We start from the raw sequence: 25,951 nt of genomic DNA, 5'->3' as shown, positions 1-25,951 counted from the left end.
GTGTAATTGTTTTGGCCATGCAGATCATTGTGACACAAGTGTTAATCCATACAGATGTCTTTGCTCCAAGGAAAGCTACACCAAAGGCAGAAATGTGAGTTCAATTAAGTTGAAATGTCAAGTTCTCTGGTTTTAACATCTGGAGGTCCTAAGTTGTGCTAGAGTAGAAATCTAGCTTTGCATGGATCTTTTATTTGTATTGGGATTGCCCTGAAATGTGGAGCTCATTCCATAAAAACATTTATGAAGAGAGGGAAGCGGGCATTTTGAAACAAGGCCCGCTTAGTAGGAGCTTCTCTCAAGGAAGCAATTGCCCTTCCAGAGGAAGAGAAAGGCACTGCACCATGTACTGTTTGGTGTAAAAAATATTGTGTGTAGGGAGAAAAATATTGTGCTTGGGGCAGAACTCTGCCATAACATTTATTTAACATGTGCAACAATACCTAATTCATCCAAGATCACAAAAGGAGAAGCAGCATTGCTTTTCCATTCATCCATCCAGGAACTGACCTGGGTATCCATGCTCCTGTTATTGCTCAGGATTCTTGCTTGTGATTGAGTTTTATGACTATGGTGAAGCACCTGCTTTGGCATACAGTGTAGCTAAGAGGAGGTCCATTCAGCAGATGCCCATTCAGCAGATGCCCAGATGCTACTGAACACTTCTTAGCCTGGCCCATCATGCCAGTGATACTGATGCTTCCTCAGCTCCAGGGAAAGGCCCTCTCTCCATCCCTGTGTTGAGTGCTTGGAGACAAGACATAGTTCCTCCAGCAATATGGCCTCTCTCCACTTTCCTTCTGCTGCCTATCAGATTATGATAGAATAGCTACACATTTTATTCATGGTGCTGGACGAGGTAAAAAAAGAAAAAGAAAATAAGCTTTCATTGCAGAAAGTTTCTTGGAAATGTCACACATGCCTAGGTGAAATCCATTTACAGAACATGAATTTACCTCACCCGTCTTGCAAGAGCCCCCTTTTAAGGGCTGATTTCCCTCTCTAGTTCACTATTCTGTATTTTCAATCAATAATGCATTTTACTCTGTCTTGCAAAGAACTCAAATCCCCTAATATTACATTGCTAGGTCTAGCTGCTTGGCCCATTTAATGTTAAGAAAACAAACTATTCTTTTAAACAATTAATTTCTATTACGTAAGACTACAGGCAAGTGCAGCTGGCTTTAGGTTACAGATTAAATCCTATTGAAGAGATCAGTGACAAAAACAACTAGCTATGTTAGAATTCAACTCATTCAACATGATTGCAAGTTGATTCTTAACTAATTAGAAATGGCTAATACCTGACCCCCGTATCATGAAACTAAACTTTCAAGGGAATGCATTCTTTTTCAGAGCCAACCATTTAGAATTCTTCATTACTCTCTGTTCCGCTCTCCTTAATAAATGCCTCACAATTAGATCCATCACACCCATTCTGCCTGCCTCCTCTTCAGAAGAGCTCTGTTTTCCCATGGTTTTAAGAATACCTTGACTTTCTGTTCCCTTCTTTTTACTTCTTTGGTCCTTGGCTCTTCATTCTCTACTTTCCTTCCTTCTTTTCAGCTGCATTGTAATCTGTTCTAATCTTTCTTTGAAATTTCTCTACCCAGCGAATGGGCCCAGTCCCTAAACCAGGTCCTTTAAAAAAAATTAGAAAGGGGAAAACAAATCAACCTTGCATAATCTATTATCTGTTTTAAGGTTTTGTGAGTGGGGTTTAACCCTGGAAAAAACCCTATTTCCTGGGTTCAGATGACGGAGCAAACCACAGCAATCATCAGTGCAGTTTGCATATTCATAATGTGGCCAGCATGTGCAGTAGGTCACTTCAGATAAATTAACCCATATGTCATGCAAAATGGCCCTGTGCCTTAGCAGTGGGCCTTTCCCTTGTGCCAGCCGTACTTCAAGAAAAGGTGGCTGGTTTTTCCCATGGACCATGATCACTGGAATGCTTTATGGTAGTGGTTCCAAACCTATTTTTGGTTGGTGGGCAGTTGTAGAATGTGAGAGTATTGAGAACACTCTCAGAAATGAGAGCTGCCCATTCATGAAATGGCTGCCATGGTAGCCATGGCTGGTACACAGCACCTATTTCAGAGGAGACAAACGGAGGCAATTCACTTGTGCAAGAAATGGAGTACAAAGCAGAGGAAAGCTGTGAGCACCAAAGTATTAAAAACCTGCAAGTGTAGGGGGCGTGTCATTCCCCAGGAGAGGTGCCTGTGAGCACCCTGCTGCATACTGCCAGGACGCTGGCGATCCCAGCTGCATGGCGCAGATGCACAGATTGCCCGTTCCAGCTAATAGGCATGTGACAGTGCTCTGAGCAGCAAGTGTGTCTGGGTAGGGACCAGCAAGGGAGCCGGAGATGCATTCCATCCTTGAGTTGTGCATAGCAGGGATTGGATTTCCCAAGAGAGGAGAAATATAAGCAACTGTTCATAGGAAATACATGTATTTTCTCTTTCAAGCTTTTAAGTTTTGGACATTATACTGAAAAGCAATGGGGAAAATACTTCATACAGTTTTGCTGAAAATAGTCATGCCATATTTGTGTTTTGTTTCTTTTTTTCATGTTGGATTCACTGTCTAATTTTAAAGAAGTTTACTGCCGGCATGTGTAGTATATTATTTTCATTGTACGGAAGCATGTTACCTGTTGGCACAGTGCACTGTGTTTATATTGTTCAGTTTAAAGAAAATATAATGGGGATACAGGACAGACCTGTTATTTTCTACTACAGAAGCAAAGTGTGCTTCTTTATTGTTTGTTTTTATATATAAAGAGCTGGAACCACTTCAGAAAGAAAACATGCCCTCAATTTCACTGTGCCCTCTTAGCCATTAAAATAATACTCAATAAGCAGGGTTTTTGTGAATTACACCGCAGTCAATTTGGCAAGCAAAGGCAAAGTTAAACCTTGATAATGTTCCAGTTCCTGACATTGGAAGGCATGAAAGGAAATATTTTTACTGACTTTGACAAACATTAGAGGAGCACAGGGTTGAGGGCACAGGTAGTGTCCCCACAGAACCTTGTTCCTGCTCTCTCTGCCATAGGAACCTTTGAAGCTGCCTTCAGTCACAGCATTTGAACCAAGCCCGTGGCAAACATAGAAACATTGTTTGATTTCTTTTCCCCCGTTTTCTCACTGTGCATTTCCTTATTCTTTGTCCCTCCATCCACCCACCCACCCACCCACCCTTTTTGTTTTGATTTATAAGATTTCCCAGTGCAAACTACCAAAAGGAAAAATATACAGAAACTTAAATAATCAAAATAGGAAGATATTGTGTTTGTTGTTGTTGATGATGATTATTCTAGCACCATCAATCCACATGTTTATAGTGAGGGAACAATGAAAGGTCTGTATACTAAAGCTGTGATAGTGTAAGGTGCAGAGAGAACAGAGGGAAGGAATCGCATAGCACATTCCTGATTCCATAATGGTGAACCATATGGATAATTATACCATATAACCTATTACAGTTCCTTCTTTGTGACCACACCTAGTGAAAGAAAATGTCTGTATTGGAAATCTGTATTGCTCCCAACCTGTAGGAAGGTGTCCTGGTTCATCCAGTTTTATTCTGCTGCTTCCTGTTTCTTGGATATGGTATTTTTCTTTTTGAAAAACAACTGTTTTAATGTGTATAATTCTACTGCTTCTTTTGATTCATAAATGCAGGATACAAAATATATATTCATCTCCAGTAATTTATTTATTTAGCATATGGCTTGTCATACACGGACTTGTGATATCTATTACCATTTGAATTAGGTTAAAAACCCATTTAAAATATAAATGTTAAAAAGATCTCTATTCAAACGTCAATGGTCTAGGCCATTAACTACTGAAGCACAGTATTGTTTATATAAAAAAAGTCAGGCACTGGGCTGGTGTATGCCCTCAGCGTACAGTCACAATATGTACACTTTGATGTGGGAACCCACAGTTGCACTGAATGGTAGGAGCTATACCCCATTATGCAGTGAGTCCTGGCAGATGCTGTATGAGGTGCGAATCCTGTTGAGAGTTGTTCAATACAGGTGGGGTAAGTCAAAACCTGGCACCTTTTGCATGGGATCATCTAAATGTCTACTATTTCTAGGCATTCAACAGCCCATTTAGCTTTCCATTGGGAATTGATGTTAAAGTTATTATACATAAGTTGTGTGAGTGCCGGTGAGGCCTTCCTGGATCTGATCCTGCCAACTGATAAATAAGGAAGGTCAGCATGCCCTGGTAGAAGTGGATTGCTCATGATTTTTCTATATTCTTTCACTATAGCATTTTGCCTTCTTAAAGCTGGGGGTGCTATATGGCTCGGAACACAAAGCAAGCAAGCGAGTAGGAGTGGATTGATACATCTGCTTATAAGCCTCATGGTGTCATTGAGTCTGGCATCAGTCTTGCTAGTATGGCAAGCTGTTGAGCCATACGGAGGCACAGTATTCTGTTGTGGAGTAGACCAACCCTAGTGTTGATGTTCTGAGGGTGACTACTGAAGCTCCTCATTTTGTTCCACTTAGTTTCTGAATTATGTTCCTAGTATTGATTTTAGTGGCCGTGTTCTCTAAATGAGTCTTTTAAGAGAGAGTCCAGACCAATGTTACAGTGGTCCAGTAATAAAAGGATATGTCTGTTTCAGCACCATTGTATCAAGACTGTGAAACCTAGACATCTGCATACTAAGGGGACTCCAGGGTTATTTTGTTTTAAACATGTATTAATTACTTTAAATTAATTTACACTGGCCCGCCTGCACACATCTGTATTTGAAACTGCAATACCACCTCTAGTCACTAGGTGGCTTCCCTAACCATTTCATCATGCGTAGCTTTGAAGGAAAGAGGGAAGGAAAGGGTTATATGACTATGAAGAAGCCAACCTCAGGGGAATGGTTTTGACAGGGCCTTCCCTCAGGGGCTGGTAGGGATGCACCATGGCAAGGGCTCTGCCTAGGTGTGCCACTGACTTCACCCAAACAGATCTGGCATAATGTGTCCAGCTGTATAAAGTGTCCTTCAAGTCTTCACTGTGTCAGATGAAAACCTTTTCCAACCCATGTAAAGTCATGACTGATTGCTAGACAGTAGGTAGGTAGGTAGGTAGCTGTCTAAATTTCAATAAGGACTGAAAACAAGAGGAGGTCCAGCAGGGATTAAGGTAATAGCAGAATAGCAGTAAAATAATAACTCAGACAGATGGAAGAATTTGACATGCAAAAATAACAAAGGGTGCATTTGAATGTTCCCATGTAAATGATTTTTCTTTAATAAATACTGATGTGGGGAGAGGTTGGGAAGATAGAGGGAGTGAAGTAAATTTCACTTTTACCAATGTGAAATTTCACTTTTACCAATGTCCTGATTGAAATTACCTCCACTCCTGCAATTGCTGTTGGATAGGAGAACAGGTCTCATGCATGGAAAGGCCAGTTCTGATCTGGACAGCAGGCCTCAGGGTTAAAGTTCCACTGGCCCTAACCAGTTCAGACCTCCATCATGCCAGGTATTTTATCAAAATTATCTCACTTATGCAAGATAATGTCACATCTAGCTTGTTCCTTATGAAATAGCTTGGTTGGGAATAAGGACCAAGGGCAGCATGACAGCATGCAAAGACTGCTATGGTCAGAATTCTAAAGTCAGCATATAGGAACTCCAGGTGGGAGGAGATCCAGGAATAAGAGTCAAAAAGGAAAATGGACAGAGTCATCTGAGAAGATTGGAAAGTTAAAGGCTGAGGGTGGTTGTGTTGAAGGATACAGGAGATGGGCATTATAATAAAATTAGGGCAAACCGGTGTGATAAGCCCAGGATAGAATGGCCCAAATAGTATCCCATAGTTCTTTTGGACTACAGCTCCCAGAATTCCTGAGTACTTGTCAGTTGGGGCTGAAGCATGTTATTGGCCAAGATATCTGGATGGTTCAACGTTGGTGAGGGATGGTCTAGTCTATGAAGAGTTTCAAAGCTGAGGTCAGGGAGCTTGTTCTGAGATTGGGGACAAACACATATGAGGGCAGTGTGGAGATTTTAAGGGATGTGGCATATCATCTAAGAAGTGTTTAGTGAGCTGAATGATTTGGTCTGTGGACATCTGGATAGAGATAGGAAGACTGAGGTGTTAAAGAGAAGTTCAGAGACACCCTGATCATCTGTGCACATGTAGCTGTGCTTGTATTTTTGTTGACACCTTTGCTCAAGAATCCATTTCATTCCAGAATAAGCAGTAAATGAGCTACAGGCATAGCAGCAAATCTAGAACCAGAATTATGCTCTGAATGGCTCCAGAGGGGCTGGAATAATTATGCATGTGTTTCTGTAATAAACAGATTCAAGGGAATTTACCCTCCTGCAACCCAGAGACCTAGGGGAAGATACACATGCCTGCCTGATTGCCAAGTCACTGCTCAACCAGCTAACCCCAGATGGCATCTGAAAATTAGCCAGTCCAGTGCCTTGGCAGCCTTTAGATGTTCCACCTGCCCGTTTCCACAGGTTTCAACAGCTTCTGGGCTCTCATGCTACCTTTTGTTGCTATTGATTGCAAATTATCTTTCATTGTATAGCCAGCTAGCTTTAAGTAGCTAGGATTCTCCCTGAGGTTTTCTTTTCTTCTACTTTTCTGTTTTTTTATTTTACCATTGTTCCCTTTGTTTAGACTCATTCTAAATCCAGATTCATTGACATTCAGTCCTTTATACTCTGCTTTGAACCCTGGAAATACCCTTGAGAGTGAGTGGTGGGTCTTCCTCTTTTGCTTGGGCGCACAGCATGCTTGTGAGCTTAGCTCGCTCTAAGATTAACTCAGGACTGCATTTCTCTTTAACACTGCTCTTTGTGATCCTTTCCTGGTATGATCCCCTTCTTTAATCTTGTGCTTATCCCATGTGAACCAAATTAAAGTTGTTATAAACCAAAATAGCAGCCAAGTCTCTGTTCTGTCTCCCATTTGTTGCCACAAGGACCAGTTGCTAAGCTACATTCTTATTCACAGGCACACATGGACGTCTGTGTTTATGTGTAATGATGAACACATATCTAGGGCAGTGTTCAAATAATGGTGTGGTCCACACATGACAGATTTGTCAATTGCCCAAGCTATCTATGAAATATTGACTTCTAAAATGGGAAACATAGCTCAAATACTAATTGAAACACTAAAAAAGTATAAACCTATTGTTTAGAGCACAATCTAGTGCCTTCCACTGCAGATGCATGTAGGACTTATGTGCATCCAATACATGGAGTGAAGCAAAGAGTTGGTGATGTTAGCTATCATGCATTTCATCTAGACAGCTCATGTTCATGTGTCTAGAGGAAATTTGGGGAAGAGGTATGGAAGGAAGCTGGGGTACCGATAGGAAATGGCAGAAGCCATTGGCCCCAGCCTCCTCCCTGCCCTAGGACACCTGCTATCCTCTTTTCTGAGGCTCAGTTATGGGGAGGCATCCAACACAGTTCTTTTCATGCCAGTTGCTAGTGGGGCAGGATGGGGTCCTGGTTTTCACAGTTCCAGTCTGAGATCAGAGGAATTTCATGAATAATACGGCATCTCAGACAATGTCCAGAAGCTGTTGGCTTGTCACCTTACAGATTTCTGTTCTCAAAACACACACTTATTCATTAATTACAAGAAAAAAAATGAGCTAGTTAGTATATCCATCCCCTAGCATATGGACTACCCATTCTAGTTCTAACAGATGCAAGAGATAAAGGACTATGAACTTTAGGGAAATTAGCCCTTGCCCAACAGAGGGAAGGTGGTGCCATAGAAATGGCAAGGCAAGGGATTGGGCCTCCCAAGGGAAACTGAATGCTGGAGATCATGATAGGTTGAAGGGATGGAAACAGATTTTGGTGGTAAAAAGAAATCCATCAGCAACAGATATAATTACCTGACTTCAGAGGAAGAGGAACAAAAGGACTTAATTCTTTGGCTGCAAAAAGAAAAATGCTGTGGCATAGAGTACCTTTGGCTTTTTCAGCTTTGGTGATGAATTCAAAATGGTACGAAAGCTGAACTGGGCATGTGGACAATGTGGCTGGATGGAGCTGTGGAAGTCATTCTGTACTTGTTCACCCATCTTGCCTTGATGATGGTGATGCCATGTTGGGCCTGCTAGCACCTTTGAGAATAAAGAGAGGGAGTTCTTTCCTAGGAAGAAAGAAAAGCAACTAGGTATAACCAAGGTATAATTGCTACTGGCTTGTCTTAAGACAGCCTTCAGTCTTCCAATTTAAATATGCATCCCATTCCAAACCCAGGGTGGTTTAAAAATGCAAATGATAAGAAGAGAAAACAGGGGCTTTGACACAGTCCATCAGCAGCTAGCACCTGAATGCTGGGCACGCATCTGGCCACCTGGTCCAATTGTCCCCATTATGTCTAAATTTGCACCTACATGTTTAAATCTGCATATGTAGATATCATGCAAATCTGTGTACTCTATTCGCTTATTTGCAAATGAGTTCAGCTATCCTAATCAGGTTTGCAAAATAGAACAGAATGACGTTCGACGACTAGATAAGTTGCATTAAAAATCAGAGAAGGTTGAGGTAAACTTACTGTAGGACTACAACCCCGTATTTCTTCAACACGGACAGGTACTTTTTACTGAAATTTTCACTTGCCCTTTTGTCAACTATCATCACAGATTCACTTTTTCAAAGCTTTACACTCCCCTGTTTCATCCTCTATCAAGTCTCCTGCTTTGATTTTGTCTTGATTTTATAGTAAAAACTCCTTTGTAGTAAGGAACTATACCCTTTTATGCTTGATAAACAAAATTCCATCTTTATTTTTAACTTTGTCACACATTGTTGCCTGCTTTTAGCAAGTTGAAAACATATGATGGTCACACTGTTGCAGTGGATTTGCAAGAGGGCATTTAACAGTATAATTACACCAAAGATTTTGAGAAAGGAGTGAAAAGCTTGCAGGTGTGCAGGCAGAAAGATCTGACGGGAGATATTACAAGTAGTTTTGGCTTGAATGGACTTTATATTTGTGCTCTGAAGACTGATGTGAAATGTAAACAGATTGATCCCTCCAACTTTTAAAAAGTTGGGCGTTTGCAGTTCAAATCACAGTCTATCAGAGAAATGACGTTTTTAAAAGTAAGCCTTTAAAAAATCTGACTTGACACTGTCCTTTTAATTAGAACAACTATTGTGAAGTGGTACTTTGTGGGGATTAATAGTAAATATTTAATATGATCCGGAGTTCAGCAAGGGCTCTCGCAAAAGCTATGATTCTTTGTGAAAACAAGCTGAATTAATGGTGTAAATGCCTTATCATTCTGTGGTTTTTTGGTGGGGTGGGAGTCAATGTTTGTTTCATTGGGCTTAATAAGCTTGCATTCTCTGTGCCTATACTTAGCATGCTTAAATTATATTTCTTTGCATAGCAAAACCAAGTATAGTGAACTATATCTTTTCTTGTGACTAATACTGTTGTCTTCTACTAACAAAGAAGTAAATTTGCTTTATTGCAAATATTACAGTTTGCTCAGTTAACTTCCTGCCAGTGCTGCTAGTTTAGGGTTAGTGCAATGTTGTGGTTGTAAGCCGCTTTCCCTTCGTTTTGCCAAACAGCATTCAACAGTGCTGTGACGAAGCTGATTCTTTGCAATGGGTGAAGCTCTCACATTTGCTTTTGCCCACATTCATTATTTGTGTGTGTGTGTGTGTGTAAAGAGAAAGGGAGCAAGTGAGTGAGCAAGAGAGAGAACTCTTCTTTTGACATTTCCACTTTTTGATGAGTTCATTTCATTTTAGAATAGTTCAGGAAAGTTGTTCATTTAAAAAATCCCATTACTTTTCACCAATAACCTCACAGTAAAATACACATTCATGATTAAGAAAAACAATTCAGAATTTAAATCATGGCTAGCTGACAATGTTAGTTGTCAGAAAACTCAGCTGGCAACTGTTTTCTGTTGTTCGTGGAAATACTCATCTATATGGGAAGATCATTCTACATGGTATGTAGCACAGTATAAAAGACCTTCCTCTGCACTACAACCAAGAGAACATCAGTAGAATCATCCTAGAAGGGTAAACAAGGCCTTCCTCTCAGAACGGCCTATATGCATTATAATCCAACCTCAATGGACGAAATTCTCACCCATGTACAGGGTGATAATTCAATAGATACATTTATTACCATCATGAAACAGACCACACTTTGCCGGCCCGCCATTTAGGTGTTAAGGATGAAGAGCCTGACAAGCCTATTTCAGCACCACAAATGTGTTTAAATATACAAGGATTCAAATTTAAACATTTAAAGGCTGGGCCTTCTAGCTGGCTAGAGAAATCTTTTGGTTTCACTGCTTCACAAATTTGACTGTTTAAAAAATTTCAAACTCTTTCTGTCTTGTTTAGTGTGAAAATTGTGTGTGTGTGTGTATGTCTGTCCTATCCATAATGCTTTTTAAGCTAGATTGGCATATAGATTTGTCTGGGAGATGAGGTGCCCTGAATTTACCCGATGGATGTTTAAAAAGAGTCTGGATGGTCTTCAGAAAATTTGGAGTATCTGCTCTGACCCTCAGAAATGACTCCGAAATAAGAATGCCTTTCCTGAGCCCATCTTGGAAACAACTGTGCTGGCTTTAGCTCTTAGGTCGTAAAAAAACCAGCCTCAAAAACCGACTGTTCTGCTCACTCCAGAGAGTAGGGAGCGAAAAGGTAGGCTGTACCTGTGCCATGATTAAGTGCTGAGCTTTATTTGAGTTTTTGGTCAGATTGTAGAAACAACTGATTACTTTCATTGTAAGGATATTATGAATAATTAAAACAAACATGTTCCAATAAGTTGCTAATATAAATAACACATCTTCTAAAAGTATGCTGCACATTATTCAATTAAAATATTTTTCTTAACTTTTGAGCCAAGTTGTAGATCTAAACAAACTTCTGGGATGACATTCTGCAAATTACTGAGAAGAAAGTTCTGAAAAAAAATTGAGATACAGTTCTGCAAAAATTTTGAGTATTTTAAACTTTTCTCTCTAGTATAAAGCCATTTTACTAATCTTTCCCAAAGATATTGACTGTTCTTTTTATGTGGTGGCTACCATTTCTCCACGATGATGTTGTGACCTAGTTCCTTCCTGATGCACTAGCATGCAACTTGCATTATCCCCAGCCAAAATTGCTAATGATGAAAAGCATGTAAAACCGTTCTAAATCATTAAAATTAAGCATTTCACTATTAAAAGAAAAAATAAAATATATTATCGAAACTTATGCTACAGGCTACTCAATTTTTAAAAAACCATGTATTATACTGTTTACCAACATAGCATACATATTTACCAAGTATATCACACAAGATTACATATTATGTTTAGTTTTCTCATCATGGAAACAAACACTTTTCTCTTTAAAGAATGGTTATAACAATGAATCTCACAGATGTGTTCAAATCACACTTTTACAAATCTAAGTCAAGTGTGTTGGATTATAAACACAGGATGATAAAATACTAAAAGCACAATTCTGCCTCCCTCTTCTGACTCACATGACTGCCTCTGATAAACCCTCTTTTCTGCAACCCTGACCATCCTGGACATTGATCTGTTAGGAAGTAATTAATCTTGTGAATGTACTCTAATAGAAGGTTTTAAGCAGGTGAGGATAACAAAGAAGGTCTAACACAGAGTAGGACCTCACTAGAAAACTAAAGAAATGTATGCCTTGACATTTGACATCACTTTAAAACAATATTGAACTCTGTTCATACGTAATGCTTTGTTATGTAATGACATCTAATGAATGAAAGCCAAAATATGCAAAAGGTTTTCTCTTACTGAAAATATACTAATATGTTTCTACCTCTGTGTCCTATTTAATTGATTATAATATCGTAGTGACATAATAACGAGGAACATACCATTCTGAACAATTCTGCCTTTAAATTAGGACAGCAGATACATTTGAACTGATTCCCATTATTCTGAGCTGGTTTCAGTGATTCTCAGTTTAGATTGATACAAGAGCAAAATTTTTCTAAGGAAGACCTGGATATATTGTTAGAACAACCTCCCATTTTGCCTCAGGTACTACTGTTGGAGATCACCACTAGGCAGGGTGTAAAGAATCCCTGAGTTATTGTGAATGAGCATGAATTAATAGGCATGCTATAGAATGACCCACTGATGACTCCCACTGAGCTAAATCACAAAACCATGATACACAAAAGGGAAATGGAAAATGAGACATTAGCATTCTATGTGTCTAGAAGGATTTTGACTCAAGAAGAAAAGGACCTGTTGTATGTGTCCACAGTGAAGCAAGATATGCTTCAGAGGTCCGGTAAGGTTCTGTAGTTATTCGACATTCATGATGTATGCTTTGGCTTTATTTAGTACATGTACTTCAACATTGCCTATTGGGTAGCATTAATATCTTTGGGTGGATTCATTATTTTTTCTAAGTGGTATTTGGGAATTGATACCATATTTGAGGTAGTGACAGATTTTATCTTCCTGGGCTCCAAGATCATCGCAGATGGGGACTGCAGCAAGAAATTAAAAGACGCTTGCTCCTTGGGAGGAAAGCTATGACAAATCTAGACAGCATACTAAAAAGCAGAGACATAACCCTGCCAACAAAAGTGCGTATAGTCAAGGCTATGGTTTTCCCAATTGCAATGTATGGTTGTGAAAGCTGGACCATAAGGAAGGCCGAATGCTGAAGAATTGAGGCCTTTGAATTGTGGTGCTGGAGAAGACTCCTGCGAGTCCCCTGGACTGCAAGACAATCAAACCAGTCAGTCCTAGAGGAGATCAACCCTGGCTGCTCTTTAGAAGGCCAGATACTGAAGATGAAATTCAAATACTTTGGCCACCTAATGAAAAGGAAGGACTCCCTGGAGAAGAGACTAATGCTGGGAACAATTGACGGCAAAAAAAGAAGAGGATGGCAGAGAATGAGGTGGCTAGATGGAGTCACTGAAGCATTTGGTGTGAGCTTAAGTGGACTCCTGGGGATGGTGGAGGACAGGAAGGCCTGGAGGAATGTTGTCCATGGGGTCGCGATGGGTTGGACACAACTTCGCGACTAACAACAACCATATTTGAACATTAGGAGTCCAATCACATCATGGAGTCATGATCAATGCCCCTTTTTATAAAGCTGAGCATTGAAAAGAGTAACATAAGCTTTCCACCTTTTTTATCTGTTATCAGTAGAGTTACTATCCCCCAAGGAACCCAGTGGAGTTTCCCCAATCCTCCTCTTTCTCTCCATGCTCTCCTCACAACAAGCCCAGCAGGCAGAGCAAAAATCCCTGTACCCAGGAAGAGCAGGAGCAAGAATTGAGCACAGTCTTTCACAGGCCAATTCCCCCTGGATGGGCTGGCCTGCAATTCCAGCATCTGGCTAGTTAGCATATCCAAAAAGGTTAGGAAAGGGTGCATGGGTTAGCATTAATAAGAACTGCCAGGCTGCATCAGGCCACAAAAGTTTGTTTAATTATATTGCATCCTATTGTGTATTGTATTGTACAAACTGTCATAAACTATCAGTACAACTTTGCCTATTGGGCAGTATAGAAATGGAAAGAAGAACAAAGAGAACATGTAGGAGCAGGAGCTAGGCTTGAGAGTCAATGCCTGACCATGAGTCACAGCTGATTTCCTGGGTCCAGTCCAGCATCATATTAACCATTATACTACATTGGATCTTCATATGATGGAATGATTTGGTTGTATGATGGGCAGATTACATTTAGCTATATAATCTCTCATCATCCCTTTTATTCTGAGAAAGACTTCATGAAAGAATCAAGTCTGTAGCTTCATCTATTGACATTTCAATTCAAATCTTTTTGAATGAAGATCTAATACAAGAAGGGCTAAGTTGACAGTTTATATATGATTACTTAGCCAGCTTTAGGCTAATGAGAATAAAGTGAACAATACCATTTGAGGGCTTTTGCAGTTCAGGGCGTTGCAAAATCTAAAGGCCTTCTACTTCTCAAAATACTTCTCGAGAAACATTTAATATCCTGAGATATCTGGAAGTAGCTAAGGTAGTTGAAAGTAATAGCTTTCCCAATTTTTTTTGCTTCTTGCTTGGTTCATTCTCTTTTGCCTTGCAAAATACAACTCCAAGTGTCAAATTCCTAGCTGTTTTACTAGATCAAAACACAGGAATGGATCTAGCCTTGATCTTCCACATAGGAAAAAGTTCCTGCCCAGAACAAAAAAGATGTGACTTTTTCATAATTTCTCCTTTCCCCTACACACAGTACCTAGAAGGCCCCCAAATTTCAGAACAGTTTTGGGGGTATACCTTCTCCCTACACCTTGTAGGATCATCCAGCAGAGTTCCACACCATTCTGAATCCAATAAGTAAAATAATTCTTAAAAGATTTTCCTCTTCCTTTTATTACTATAAGCCAAACAAAACATTTTTTTTCCTAATCATGCACAGTGAAGCTAAATTTGATTGGGTTTTTATTACTATTATTGTAGTGGAATTATACACAGTCCCAGTTCAGATGGAGTCAGGAGAGTTCCTTTTGTTTATGAGAGAATGCTGTCACAGTATTTATGAGAAATGCATTTACTACTGCTGGCACACACTCTAACAAATATAGCAGTTTCCACTGTGTTGAAAATATGCTGCACACAAAGGTAATGGAGAAGTAGGAAGATTTGGAAATGTGATATGTGCAGGGAATTTGTTTTTAGGAGGGTTTAGATCAAGGAACAACTAGCTGAAAACACCCTATGTATGTGTCTACTTGGAAATAAATGCATTGCCTTCAGTGCTGTTTACTCCTTGCAGTCATTCTCCCATACAGACTTTCACAGGAGTAAACATCATTGAATTGAATTACTTCTGAATTACTTCTGACTAGACATGTATATCAGCTGGTTGTTATTTGGCATCATGATAGTCACTCCTCCTCTCTCACAGCAGTACCACAAATTTAGCACACACTAAAAATATACTACTGCAGAAAAACATAGAAAAAATACCTGATATAAACCGAACAAATCCATGTCATAATGGCAGAAATAGCATGAGGTAAGTTTGGAAGTGTGTATCATGTGGCATACCACTGAATCAAGCATTACAATGCCAGTAAAAATCCCAAGAATGTTTCCCCACCATGGCACTGGAGGAAGGGGTGGGGGTTGAAAATATCCACCTACCTAGTTTTGCTTCAAAATTACAATACCTGCAGTGATTATACTTCAAAATAAAGATGGGTTATCCCTTGAGAGGGTGGGACTTTGGAACAAGAAAGGGCAAGGAAAAAGGATAGTGCCAGACTTAATCCATTCAGGGTCACGACCTTACAGTGGAGTAACTGAACCCATCACAGGGTTGGTTCAGTACACACCACAGCATGTGACCCTGAAATTAGCTATAGTGCACTGGTTGTTTGCTCAATAGCCCATGTTACTCCTGACAGAAAGTCAGGTGTTCTTTGGTTTGTCATGGCTTGTTTTCCCTTTAGTTGTCATGCCTGCTTCCTGCCTGGATCATGTGCTTTCTGTTGTTATCTTTGTACCTGCTTGCATGTCTATTGCATAACCATGGGTGTTGTGTCTTACATTTTATTTCCATTGGATATTAAGATACTTTCAAGATCTGATTTCAGGGCATTTTATTTCAGCCTGATCTTGACATTCCTCTGTTTTTACAGCAAGTGCCCAGTCTAGGTGATTTACAATTTAAGTACTACATCTATAGCTAAATTTGATAATAATTTGATTGTTGTCTGGTCTTTGTTTTTGAAAGATTTATATTCTGTGCAAAATAGCACTGTCCAGACTTTTTAGACTACAGATCCTATCATCATCAGCTAGCCTAATTGTACTCAGGGATGATGGGGACTATAGTCCACAACATCTCAAAGTCATCAAGTTAGGAAATGCTGCTTTAAGAAATATGGTGATAGATCATCAAAACCAATGTGTAACTCACTGTTTATTACTATCCAAAGTTGCTCAGTTAATATTGTAAAGTGTGCACATCTCTAACAACAGATCAGAAATGTATTGACTTAAAGTTTACATCTTTTTTTCTTTTTACTTGGGTATTTCTTGCCTCTTTAGAGGCAACTCTCCTGGTTAAGCATAGGCACCTTTCAAATTTTGCCTGTGTCTTCTTGGTTTGGACAGCATTAGATAGGTTATGTAGGCTGAGAAAGAGAGAAAAGCTACCTGACTTGCTCAGGTAGGAACATAAAGCTTCCTATTTATTCAGCATTTAAAAAATGTTTATTTGCGTTGGATTCCCCACTTTCTAGCCAGTTAATCCAATGTGCCTGAGACAGGTAACTATTGATTTTTAAAACACAGTGCCCACTTAAAATCACTTAAAAATTTTCCTTTATTTACAACACATGTAACCAGAACAGCAGAAGTAGAACAGACATTTAGCATGGATAAAAATGAAATATCCTGAATTGATTGCCTGGACTAATTTTGACACACACTAAGTGGGGAAAAGTTATCTGGATCAAGCTGAAAATTTTACAAGCTGGAAAATTTTGAATAACTTTTTTCAAGATACCTGTGGTAGTGATAGGTTTGTTCATGAACTCATCCTTGGCAAACAGATTTAATTTCACAGGTCATAGATCTTAGATTTCTAAAACAATTTGTGGGAAGTATTTATTGAAATAGCAAGGTGCTGTCTCAAATATCGAAAGACCAGATGCCCAAACAACTTGCTAATACATAAAATTGTGAAGGAGCCATTGTGTTATCAAAAAACTCCCCTTGGTTATTATCCCACAGGAATACAATTTACTTTGCTGAGCTGATGAAAATCCATATGAGATTTTAGTTTCAAATAGCCAATTAAAATTGAAGTTGTCAGAGTTATCTCAAAAGAAGAGAGTTAGAATAGTGACAGCAAATTAAAGAGGCTCCTATTTAAGTTAGTAAGAAGTATGGTGACTAAGTAGATAAAATTTTCTGTATTGCTGAACTGAACCTGGTGCGGTGGCTTCAGCGTTATTTAAAATGAATATCTGCATCCTTGGGAAGTTAAGAAAGTTTAACTTCATTTCTTGTAACCTGTAAGCCTGACCCCTAGTAGTCTGAAGGGATTTGATTTTCAGAATAGTATTTCAAAATGACTCATTCATTGTTTATTTTGTACAAACCACAATACATTTATTCACTGTGATACATGCATATATCCTTAGCAGGCTGAGAAAATGTATGTGCAAACAGGTGTTTCTGCGTCAGTCTTTATGCATACTTTGGACTACATATGTGGAATTTTGTTTTAAAAAAACCCAACATCCCACAAAGCAGCTGCTGGTAAGAGAAGCCAGATTTAGTCCCCACACACTGATCAGTGCCTGCAAACCCACTGAATGGCGGTGTTTTGGTTTCCTAGAAAGAGTTATGTGCCAATTTCCACCTGAATATTAATTATATATCTGCCATTAATTACAGGCAATAGAACACCCTTTATTCCTATTCTAGTGCTTGCTTTGGCCCCTGGAGCTGGAATTTGTGAATGTATTATTCAGTCTTCCATACAGGTTTTCAAGGTGTCTGGAGCACATCTCTCATTTTTTCTGTTTCCAGCAGATCAAGACAAAATACTTCCAAACATAGTCCTTTATTGAATTAGTTGTTCATTCTCTGGCTTCTGAGGGCATCAGTTATGGAAAAGAATTATGTGGAATTAAGTGAGGGAAAGCGTATGTACCACTGACTCCCAAGAGCATTCCTCAGAATGGTAGCCCTTCCAAATCACCAAATATTTCAAACAACCACAAAAGCACTTGCAGTCCAAGATCTCAGCAACCTCAGACTCCTCTTCCCAATCCACCATAATGGGAGGTAGTGGAGAGGAAAGCGAGTGGTGAGGGGCCCTGGCAACCACAGGGGAGTGGAGAGCAGGATGGATTTGCATGAAAGGAGGCAACAGCAGCTGGAAGGCCATGGGTTGATTTGTGCCACAATTTGAAAAGGCCCATGCAACAAGCAGCCAGCTTCTTACTGGTAGATTGGGAAGGCAAATACTGAATAGACGCCCAGTCTCTGTTCCCCATCTGCAAAGCCATGCCCTTCTGGGAACAGGCATTAGTGACTATTCTGCAATCCAATTTAAGCTTTCCTAACTGCTCCTGTAATAGAAGATGCACCTAACACAGTTCCTCCAAAAAAAATTGGTCACTGCTGGCACAGAGCCACAATCTAATATGTGGGGGGAAGGACTTGGGGTGGTAGCCAAAATTAGCAACTAAAAGGTGGTTTATATTGGGTGGAAGAGTGTGGCTCATTGTTGTAAGCAAGTTCTGGTAGTGGCAAAAGAGAGAACCAATTAACCTGCTGAAAATTGACACAGTGGTGCAAATCCATCTCTGAAGTTGCTCAGTTTGTCCATCCATCTGGGATTGACAATGGAAGATCCATCTCTGATAGAAAGAAGCTTTCACTGAAAAGGTGCCATCCACTGTGTGCTGCAATCTAACATGAATGCATCAGGCCATCTGTGCAGATGGAAGACATTGAACAAATAGTTCCGCTGTCCTTCAGAGAGTCTCATAGGGAATAAAGTTAATATATCTGCCACCATTACCAGAATAGCAGTTTGCCCTATGAGGAAGGCAAGTCAGTGATAAAATCCAATAACAAAAGTTTCTATTCTCCTGGGGAGCAGAGATGGGCTGTAGAAGCCCCACCAGCTTTCCAGTTGGTTGTTTTGCATACTGACAAATAGCATATGATGCATATTTTTTAGCATTCACCAAAAATTGTTGCATACACAGTCACCAAATATCATGGGTCAATAATACAGAATTTCATGTAGTCCAAAATGCCCTGCAGTAGGAATATCATCACACTAATTCAATACTTTTTCCTGGAATTGCCAAGATGGGATATACACATCTTGTAAATAGAAAAGGCAGATAATCACCAGATATTCAAAAATACCGCATCTGGTGTGAAAAACAGTTTTCCATTCATCTCCTTTCAGCGCTCTTACCAAATTATAAATGCCTTATAATCTAGGTGAAAATCTGAGCTTTACTTAAGCATTCTAACAGTTCCAGGGAAACAGAATGGGATACTTATTCAGGACTGTGATTCTGATTCTAAGGTCATGCACAGCTGACTTTTTTTAGGTACACAAACAAGGGGCCCCAGACAGAGAAGAGGAGGGAAAAAACCTCATTTTAGGTTGGCACCAACACATTCTCATAGTACAGCCAATTCTTTGATAGACAAGGTCTCCAACTTCCAACAGGAATGGAAGCTTCTGGAATTGAGTCAATGGTGCAGCTGAAAGTGAGACATAGGGGAAGGTAGCCTGCCTCCTTTGGCTTGCATACTTCTTGAAATTCTTGGTACTTGCAGGGAGGGCAACTGGAGAAGCCATTTGGCTGCCATATCCTGAGGAGAATTCTGAAGGAAGATTGTTTGTGCCAAGAGAGTGCTGATCCACAGGCAGCAACACTGAGAACATAAAAATAGAAGAGAACAGTGCAGTTTGGTCCCCCAAGAAATGTGGGGGTTGCATATGGCTAGCCATGTCATGCCTAACACCACTGTGTACTGGAGCATCTATGTTCAGTAGAATGGAATCTGTTTTGTAAGGTCTTGAATGATAAACATAAGAAGGCGGCATAAATGTGTGATCTGGTCTACCATGCAGAGGTATTTAGGTCTGTAGTATGTAGATAACTTAAGGAGAGAGTCACAAGGTGGTTCTGTTCAGCTGAATAAAGAGGTAAGTAATTTGCTGTCACCCTGGATCCATTAAATGTGTGTGGTTACCTGCTTCCCCTGTGGGGTCCTTAGGCATGCTTTGAACACAAGGTTTGAGCAGGATGAGATTTCCCTCCTCACTGTTCCCTGATGCCCTGAACCTTTTCAAGCTAGTGCCACCCATCAAGCTTGGAGCTACAGTTGTGCAGGAATGTGGAGATGGGTTTGATGAATATGCATGCTCTTGCTAAACACCCCTTCTGTCCACAGGGGTAGCACAATCCCACAGCCCAACAGCATGCATGTTTAGCTTGGAGCAGCCTGGGTTGGAAAATGCCTAAATCCCTGTGATGATAGTTTCAACCATTTCTTCCATAATGACACTGGAAGCATGCCAAAGGAAGAAGAATGTTGAATCAAGCTGCCATGATCATGTCTCTTCCCTTTCCCTGAAGATTGACGTGAAAGACTTTATTTAGGATTGCCTGTTGGGCTGGCTTTGCTATACAGTCTTAAAATCTGTGAAACAAAGTAAAATAAAACTTGTTAACAAGTAGCATCTATCAGGATAACAATCCTTCTAATTTGTGGAGTTTGCACTTGCTGATGTCAGAAGTTGATTCCAGACTGAAACAGCCTCCTTCCTCTTCCTCAAAAAGGGCTGGCTCCACCCTCAGGGAGGTTTGTGGTGTTTGTGTATCAGATGGTGAGAATACTAGATATTGCTAAATTGGCTCATTCATTTGAGTCAGTGATGGGCCACTGGGCTGATAACTTCATATCCTTCTCCTTCTGACCCTCCATGTTCCACAGTGTATCACCCCAAGCCATAAGGTTTTCACCAGCCACATGGCTAGTCTCATGGCTCATTTACCCTGACATTTCCGTAATGCATCCCAACCCTCTTTGCTTCTTTTTGCTCACATTCAGAATCTTAACTCTCTAGCTTGGAATACTGTGTTTTGAGAAAAGTATCCTTACACAAGGCAATGCAATTACTTTCCTGGATACAAAAAGCAGCTGCATGTGTAGCCATCTTCATAGAGTATCACAGGGCACTTGAATCATGCACATAAGTGTGCACTCAATGAGTACAACAGGTTGTTAAAGAAGATAGGTTTATATACTTCCCATGGTTCCTGCACCTTTCCATTTATTCATCACACACAGGGTTTTTCATGAAACAAAACCTGATGCTCTACATATATTATAGGGGGAAAACTGTTATGCTATATGAACATTCCTCTACATGTAGATATGGAACCCATGAAGGGAAGTAGGATACTCTTCCCTTAAACATTTTTAGGACAACAAATTATAATATGTATAATAGCAACAACATGATGTCCAGGAACTCACCACATCAGTATGTAAAATACTATGCAAAGAGAAGTTCTCACAAGACATGCTAAGGGTGTTTCATACAGTTATGGTGCCGCTGTGGAGAAGGGCGTATGCTAACAAAACCTTTGATGGAAATGTCCTTAACAAACACATTTTTCTAAAGGTACTTCCCCTAAGAAAACATTTCATAACAGAAGCATGCTCACAATGGAGTTAACTACATATTAACACTACTATAAAGACCACTTGTTAAGCATCTAAGTGAATTATTCCTGAATTATTTAAAGACTTCTAGTTGATCACTTTGTTAATACTCTCATCATCTCTTGAAAGCCAGTAAAGCCATTCTTGTTTGAAGAGGAAGAGGAAGAAACCTAATTTTCTTAATTAGCTGAAATACAGTGATTCTATAAACAAGAAAGGTCTCCATTTTATCCATAAAGATCCAATTTTGTCTAGTCTAACATGTGATGCAGTTGCAGCTGGGAAATGCAGTGAAGGAATGGTTTAAGTATAGCAAAGCTCAATGAATTATATGTAGAGGGCAATATATTTAAATAATTTAGTCTCCTTTCTGAATGATGGAAATCATCATCATTTTAATCCTTATTTTTTCCTGGTTTTAGCAAAGCACTAAACATTTGTGAACATGATGTTTAATATAAGCACAGCAACTTCTAATTAATGATATTTTCTAGCCTTAACATTAACAGCTGTGTAGATTCCAATTGAAATGTTTACTACTTAATAAATTAGACACTTCACAATAATTAAACTCTAGTTGTTCACAATATCATTCATTAATTACCTAAAACAAAAGGTGAATTTTTTCTTTGGCAAAGAAACACAAATCACCAGTGTGAAATATTTCAATGGAAAAATATTTGCTGCAGATTATAATATAAACATGAATCCAACTAAAGTTATTTTGTGACTATATTTTATTTATTAAAAATATTTATATAGTGCTTCCCATCTGAACAACCCTAAAGTAGTTTACAAAAAATTATAAAATCTTACATCATTTAAATGCACAACATTATTAAGATGAATAATATTGAGAACAATTCTGCAGGATTCACAGATACTGTTCTCTCATAAACAAATAAAGCTGACATATTATGCTATGAGTTAGGTAACTAAAAGTGCCTGTACAATCAAACCTGTATTTATGTTGTATTCCATTTAATTCCCCTGGGAAGAATTAAAACATGTACTTATCACACTGAAATCAAAGAATTGTGCCTACTGTGCTCAAGAGGACTCCCTGTTTATGTAATCATGAGAGCTTCATTGATCACAAGCCCACCAGAACTAAATGTACAGGAAACTTCACCAGTGAATTGCTTCCTGAAAAGTAAAAATGTAAGAACATATGGGAGTTGTAATTCCAGATGAATTAGGATTGCGTCACAAGGTTTGCAAACTACGAATTCTTGTGGAAGTCTGTCTGCCTGCCTGCCTTCCTTGTCTTCCCTTCAATAGTTGTTTTAAATTTAGCCACAAGATAGTATAATACGTACAGTTGGATCTAGGTAGCTATTCTTAGCTGTAATCTTTTCTAATTCTCCTGTTGTTCCAGTGTGATCAATGTTGGCCACTGTACAATGACAAGCCTTTTCATTCAGGAGATCAAGTTCATGCTTATAATTGCAAGCCTTGTGAATGTTATGGCCATGCAATAAGCTGTCACTACAACAGGACAATGGATTCTTTTCCTAATGAACACTACAGAGGTGGTGGTGGAGTCTGTGATAACTGTCAACATAACACCACAGGTAATTCACATGATAGAACAGAATCTATATGTGCATTGTGGTTGACTCTTGCAATCATTCCGAAGCATCATTACATCTGGGGTTGAAGTGTGAGCAAATTTGCATGCCATGGTATGTATCAGAGCAGGAAATTGAATTGATTGGTACTGTTGCATAAATGTATGAATCACAAAAACAATGTTATGAAAAATAAAGAGCTAAGAGTGCTTCACTTGGTTGGAAATGTAGATGTATTGTGTGGTGTATTCTGTAGGTCTGTAGCCATTACCACATTTGCCATGCAAAGTATGGACATATCAGATGTATGTATGCCTATATATCTCTGAGTATTGTGAACCTAAGGCCTCTGCCCATTCTATTATTTTTAGATTAACATGTGTCACCTATGCATCAGGTGGTGAAGAACAGTGGTAGGTAGACACATAGTTTGCCTTCAAAACCTCTATGTTTCTTTGTGGCATGTCAAGGAAGGGCTGTGAAGGACTCTTGTCAAAATACCAGGAGGGTTGCTGCTAATTAGGTCATGCATGAACAGAGAGGAAAATATTCTTAAAGGTATGGGTGCCACCCTGAATCTTGACAGAGTGGTTGCCAAGATAAGTAAGACCCACTATACAAGGCAATCAGCAATACGGTCTGTATTTTACTAACTCTGACCAAGTAAAGGCTGATGCTAAAGGAAGTAGAGGAAGGTGATCCCTGCTGATTTTTTTCTTCCTGCTGTGGTTTCCAACTCTGCCACCCACAGTGTTCTAAGGGATTCCCCAACCATGGGGGGCAGGCTTGGGGAACATGGGTAGTAGCAATATCCAAAGGTTTCCTCTCCTCCAACCAGGGGAGTGTCTTGTTAGTGGAGCTCTGCTCTATGTAGCTCTGGATCCCACAAAATCAGTATACCAGTCCACCATATTTGAAATTTCCAACTGCATGAACAAGACATATTGGGCAGATTGATAACAGCTGAGCATTTTGAAACTGCCACAGGACAAATCTGAGTCATCAGTCTACATGTGGTGGCAGGTAAAGTATCCCAATTCATCTACACAGTGGTACATCAGCGAGTATAAGCAATATTTCCTGGAAACCAGTTGGACAAAACTGGACAGGTATAGTGATGCCATCAGGAAGCAATGATGAACACATACTTCCATTATTTCAATTAGCATGGGCACCATGATCTGATTGAAACTGAAGATTCTCTAAAGACCTTTCGGCATGTTTGTACCCAGAACATCTTGCACTTGCATGAGATTGGTGGTGTGTTAGGATTTACTTTACCTCCACCCATTTCTTTCTGATAGTGCTTTTATACCAAAGGATTTCTCTGGACCACAAGGTCAGTCAGTGCTTCAACAGCACACTCACTTGGTTGTAGAGTTCTTCCAACAAAGATGCATTGAACATGGTTAATTGGCCAAATTTGCTTTGGTGTCTCATGTTGCATCAGACAATTTGAAACAGTGAGGACAGCATGGAAACTTTGTGGTTCAAGTGTAACTTCTTTTAAAAAAATTACAGAATAGATATTCATGCAGAATAGATTTATATGAGTGTTGTGTTATGTAACAGATGGAAGTTTAATGGAGTAAAACACCGTTTGTAACAGGTTCATTGTTTCATATGCTCTGGATCACTAAATTGGCAGGTAGAGATGAAAGGTGCATTAAAATGGACGTCCTGAAAATTATAGAATTCTCTCAAAGGAATAGTCTTTAATTTTGAATTATACAGCTAATTTTAATGAATTGGAAGCTATAATGCATAACCTTTCCTTTATGCAGGAAGAAACTGTGAGTTGTGTAAGGATTTCTTCTATCAGCATATAGACGTAAATCTCTCGGCTGTGGATGTTTGCAAACCTTGCGAATGCTATACAGCAGGCACCAAAAACAGTAGCCACCCCTGTAATATGGTAAGTGGTTTTGACCTGGAAAGGTATCGTAACTGCCATCCAGTTGGCTGCTGTTGGTGCCAATGTGTCTTGCAACATTTCATGGGGTGGATAACATGTAGGCCAGTAGAAAAATTAGAAAGATTCCACAGAGGGCTCAGAAATTTCTTTTATGATTTTGGATGTGATTCACCATATCTCAGGAGGCACAAATGTGCTACAGGTGCAAACATGAGGAGGCTATTTTTGAAAAATCTAGTCAGCCTGAAAGTGGATGCTCCTACATATAAGTTTCCAGGTTCAGCTGTGGGCTTCCTGCATAGAAGCTTCCAGGTTCAGGTGTGGGCAATTCCAGGTACAGCTGGAAATAAAAAAATCCTGCCTGAAATCCAATAGACCCACTGTCAGTCAGTGCTTGTGTTTAATGTTTTAACTGTAAAAACACAGTAACAGCAACAAGCAAAGCAAGGGAAATAGTCATACATGAAACAGATAGCAATTAGTAACATCTCCCTTGAAATAAGGTAAAAAAGGTGGGGAAAAAGAGAAAAGAACAAAATAAAGCACAAAGGAAGGGAAGATGACCATTCACATTTCAAATATAAATTTTAATAGAAGGTATGCATATATTATCTAAAGAAGTACCCATGCAACTTTGGTGTAGGAAATAAATTCTAATTTAGCAAGGCGGTAACATCATCAATTGAGTGGTGGGTGTTTTTCAATCCCGTTTGGTGTATAATGGCACAATCCTTTGTAAGTTTAGTCAGAAAAAAAGCTGGATGGTATATACTAGGAATTGTAGCTCATTTTTCTCTCTGAACTCATGCAGGGTTGTTACTAACATCTCTTTGCAACTGTAAAGGCTTCCTGTGACAGCTTTTGCTGTCTGCTTGTTTCCTATATCACATTTAAAAGTGCATTGACATTCACTTTTATCCCAGATATTTTCAAGAACAAATTTTTATGAGCTATGACTTCCAACCAACCAAAAGTGAAGGGAGGGAGGGAGGGAGGGAGGACGGATGGATGGACACAGCAGGGCCTACCTTGCATGCCTTAATGATTCATTGTTGTTACTACATCAGCCTCATTTCACTATTCATCAGGGTTGAAAATACTGGGTTAGTTGAGCCAATTGTCCAACTCAGTTTCCAGTGTTGCTGACTCATCCCAGCTGCTAAATTGCTGAAATTAAGAATGTTTCTTTAAAAA

General features: G+C 39.4%; 1 protein-coding gene across 1 annotated transcript in view; it reads left to right on the top strand.

Annotated features, from left to right (window-relative positions):
• USH2A (usherin) overlaps positions 1-25,951 on the top strand; it is a 579,889-nt gene that overhangs the window by 52,090 nt on the left and 501,848 nt on the right. Inside the window, exons 8-10 of the mRNA XM_044449731.1 lie at positions 1-94; positions 22,650-22,845; positions 24,627-24,757. Of these exons, the coding sequence (XP_044305666.1) occupies positions 1-94; positions 22,650-22,845; positions 24,627-24,757 (421 nt within the window). The remainder of the gene's footprint in view (positions 95-22,649; positions 22,846-24,626; positions 24,758-25,951) is intronic.

This window comes from Varanus komodoensis, unplaced genomic scaffold (genome assembly GCF_004798865.1).
Source record: "Varanus komodoensis strain SLA01 unplaced genomic scaffold, ASM479886v1 scaffold1, whole genome shotgun sequence".
In the NCBI taxonomy this organism is placed as follows: domain Eukaryota; kingdom Metazoa; phylum Chordata; class Lepidosauria; order Squamata; family Varanidae; genus Varanus; species Varanus komodoensis.
The sequence above is the reverse complement of the archived record's forward strand: the minus strand, read 5'-3'. Positions and strand labels throughout refer to the sequence as shown.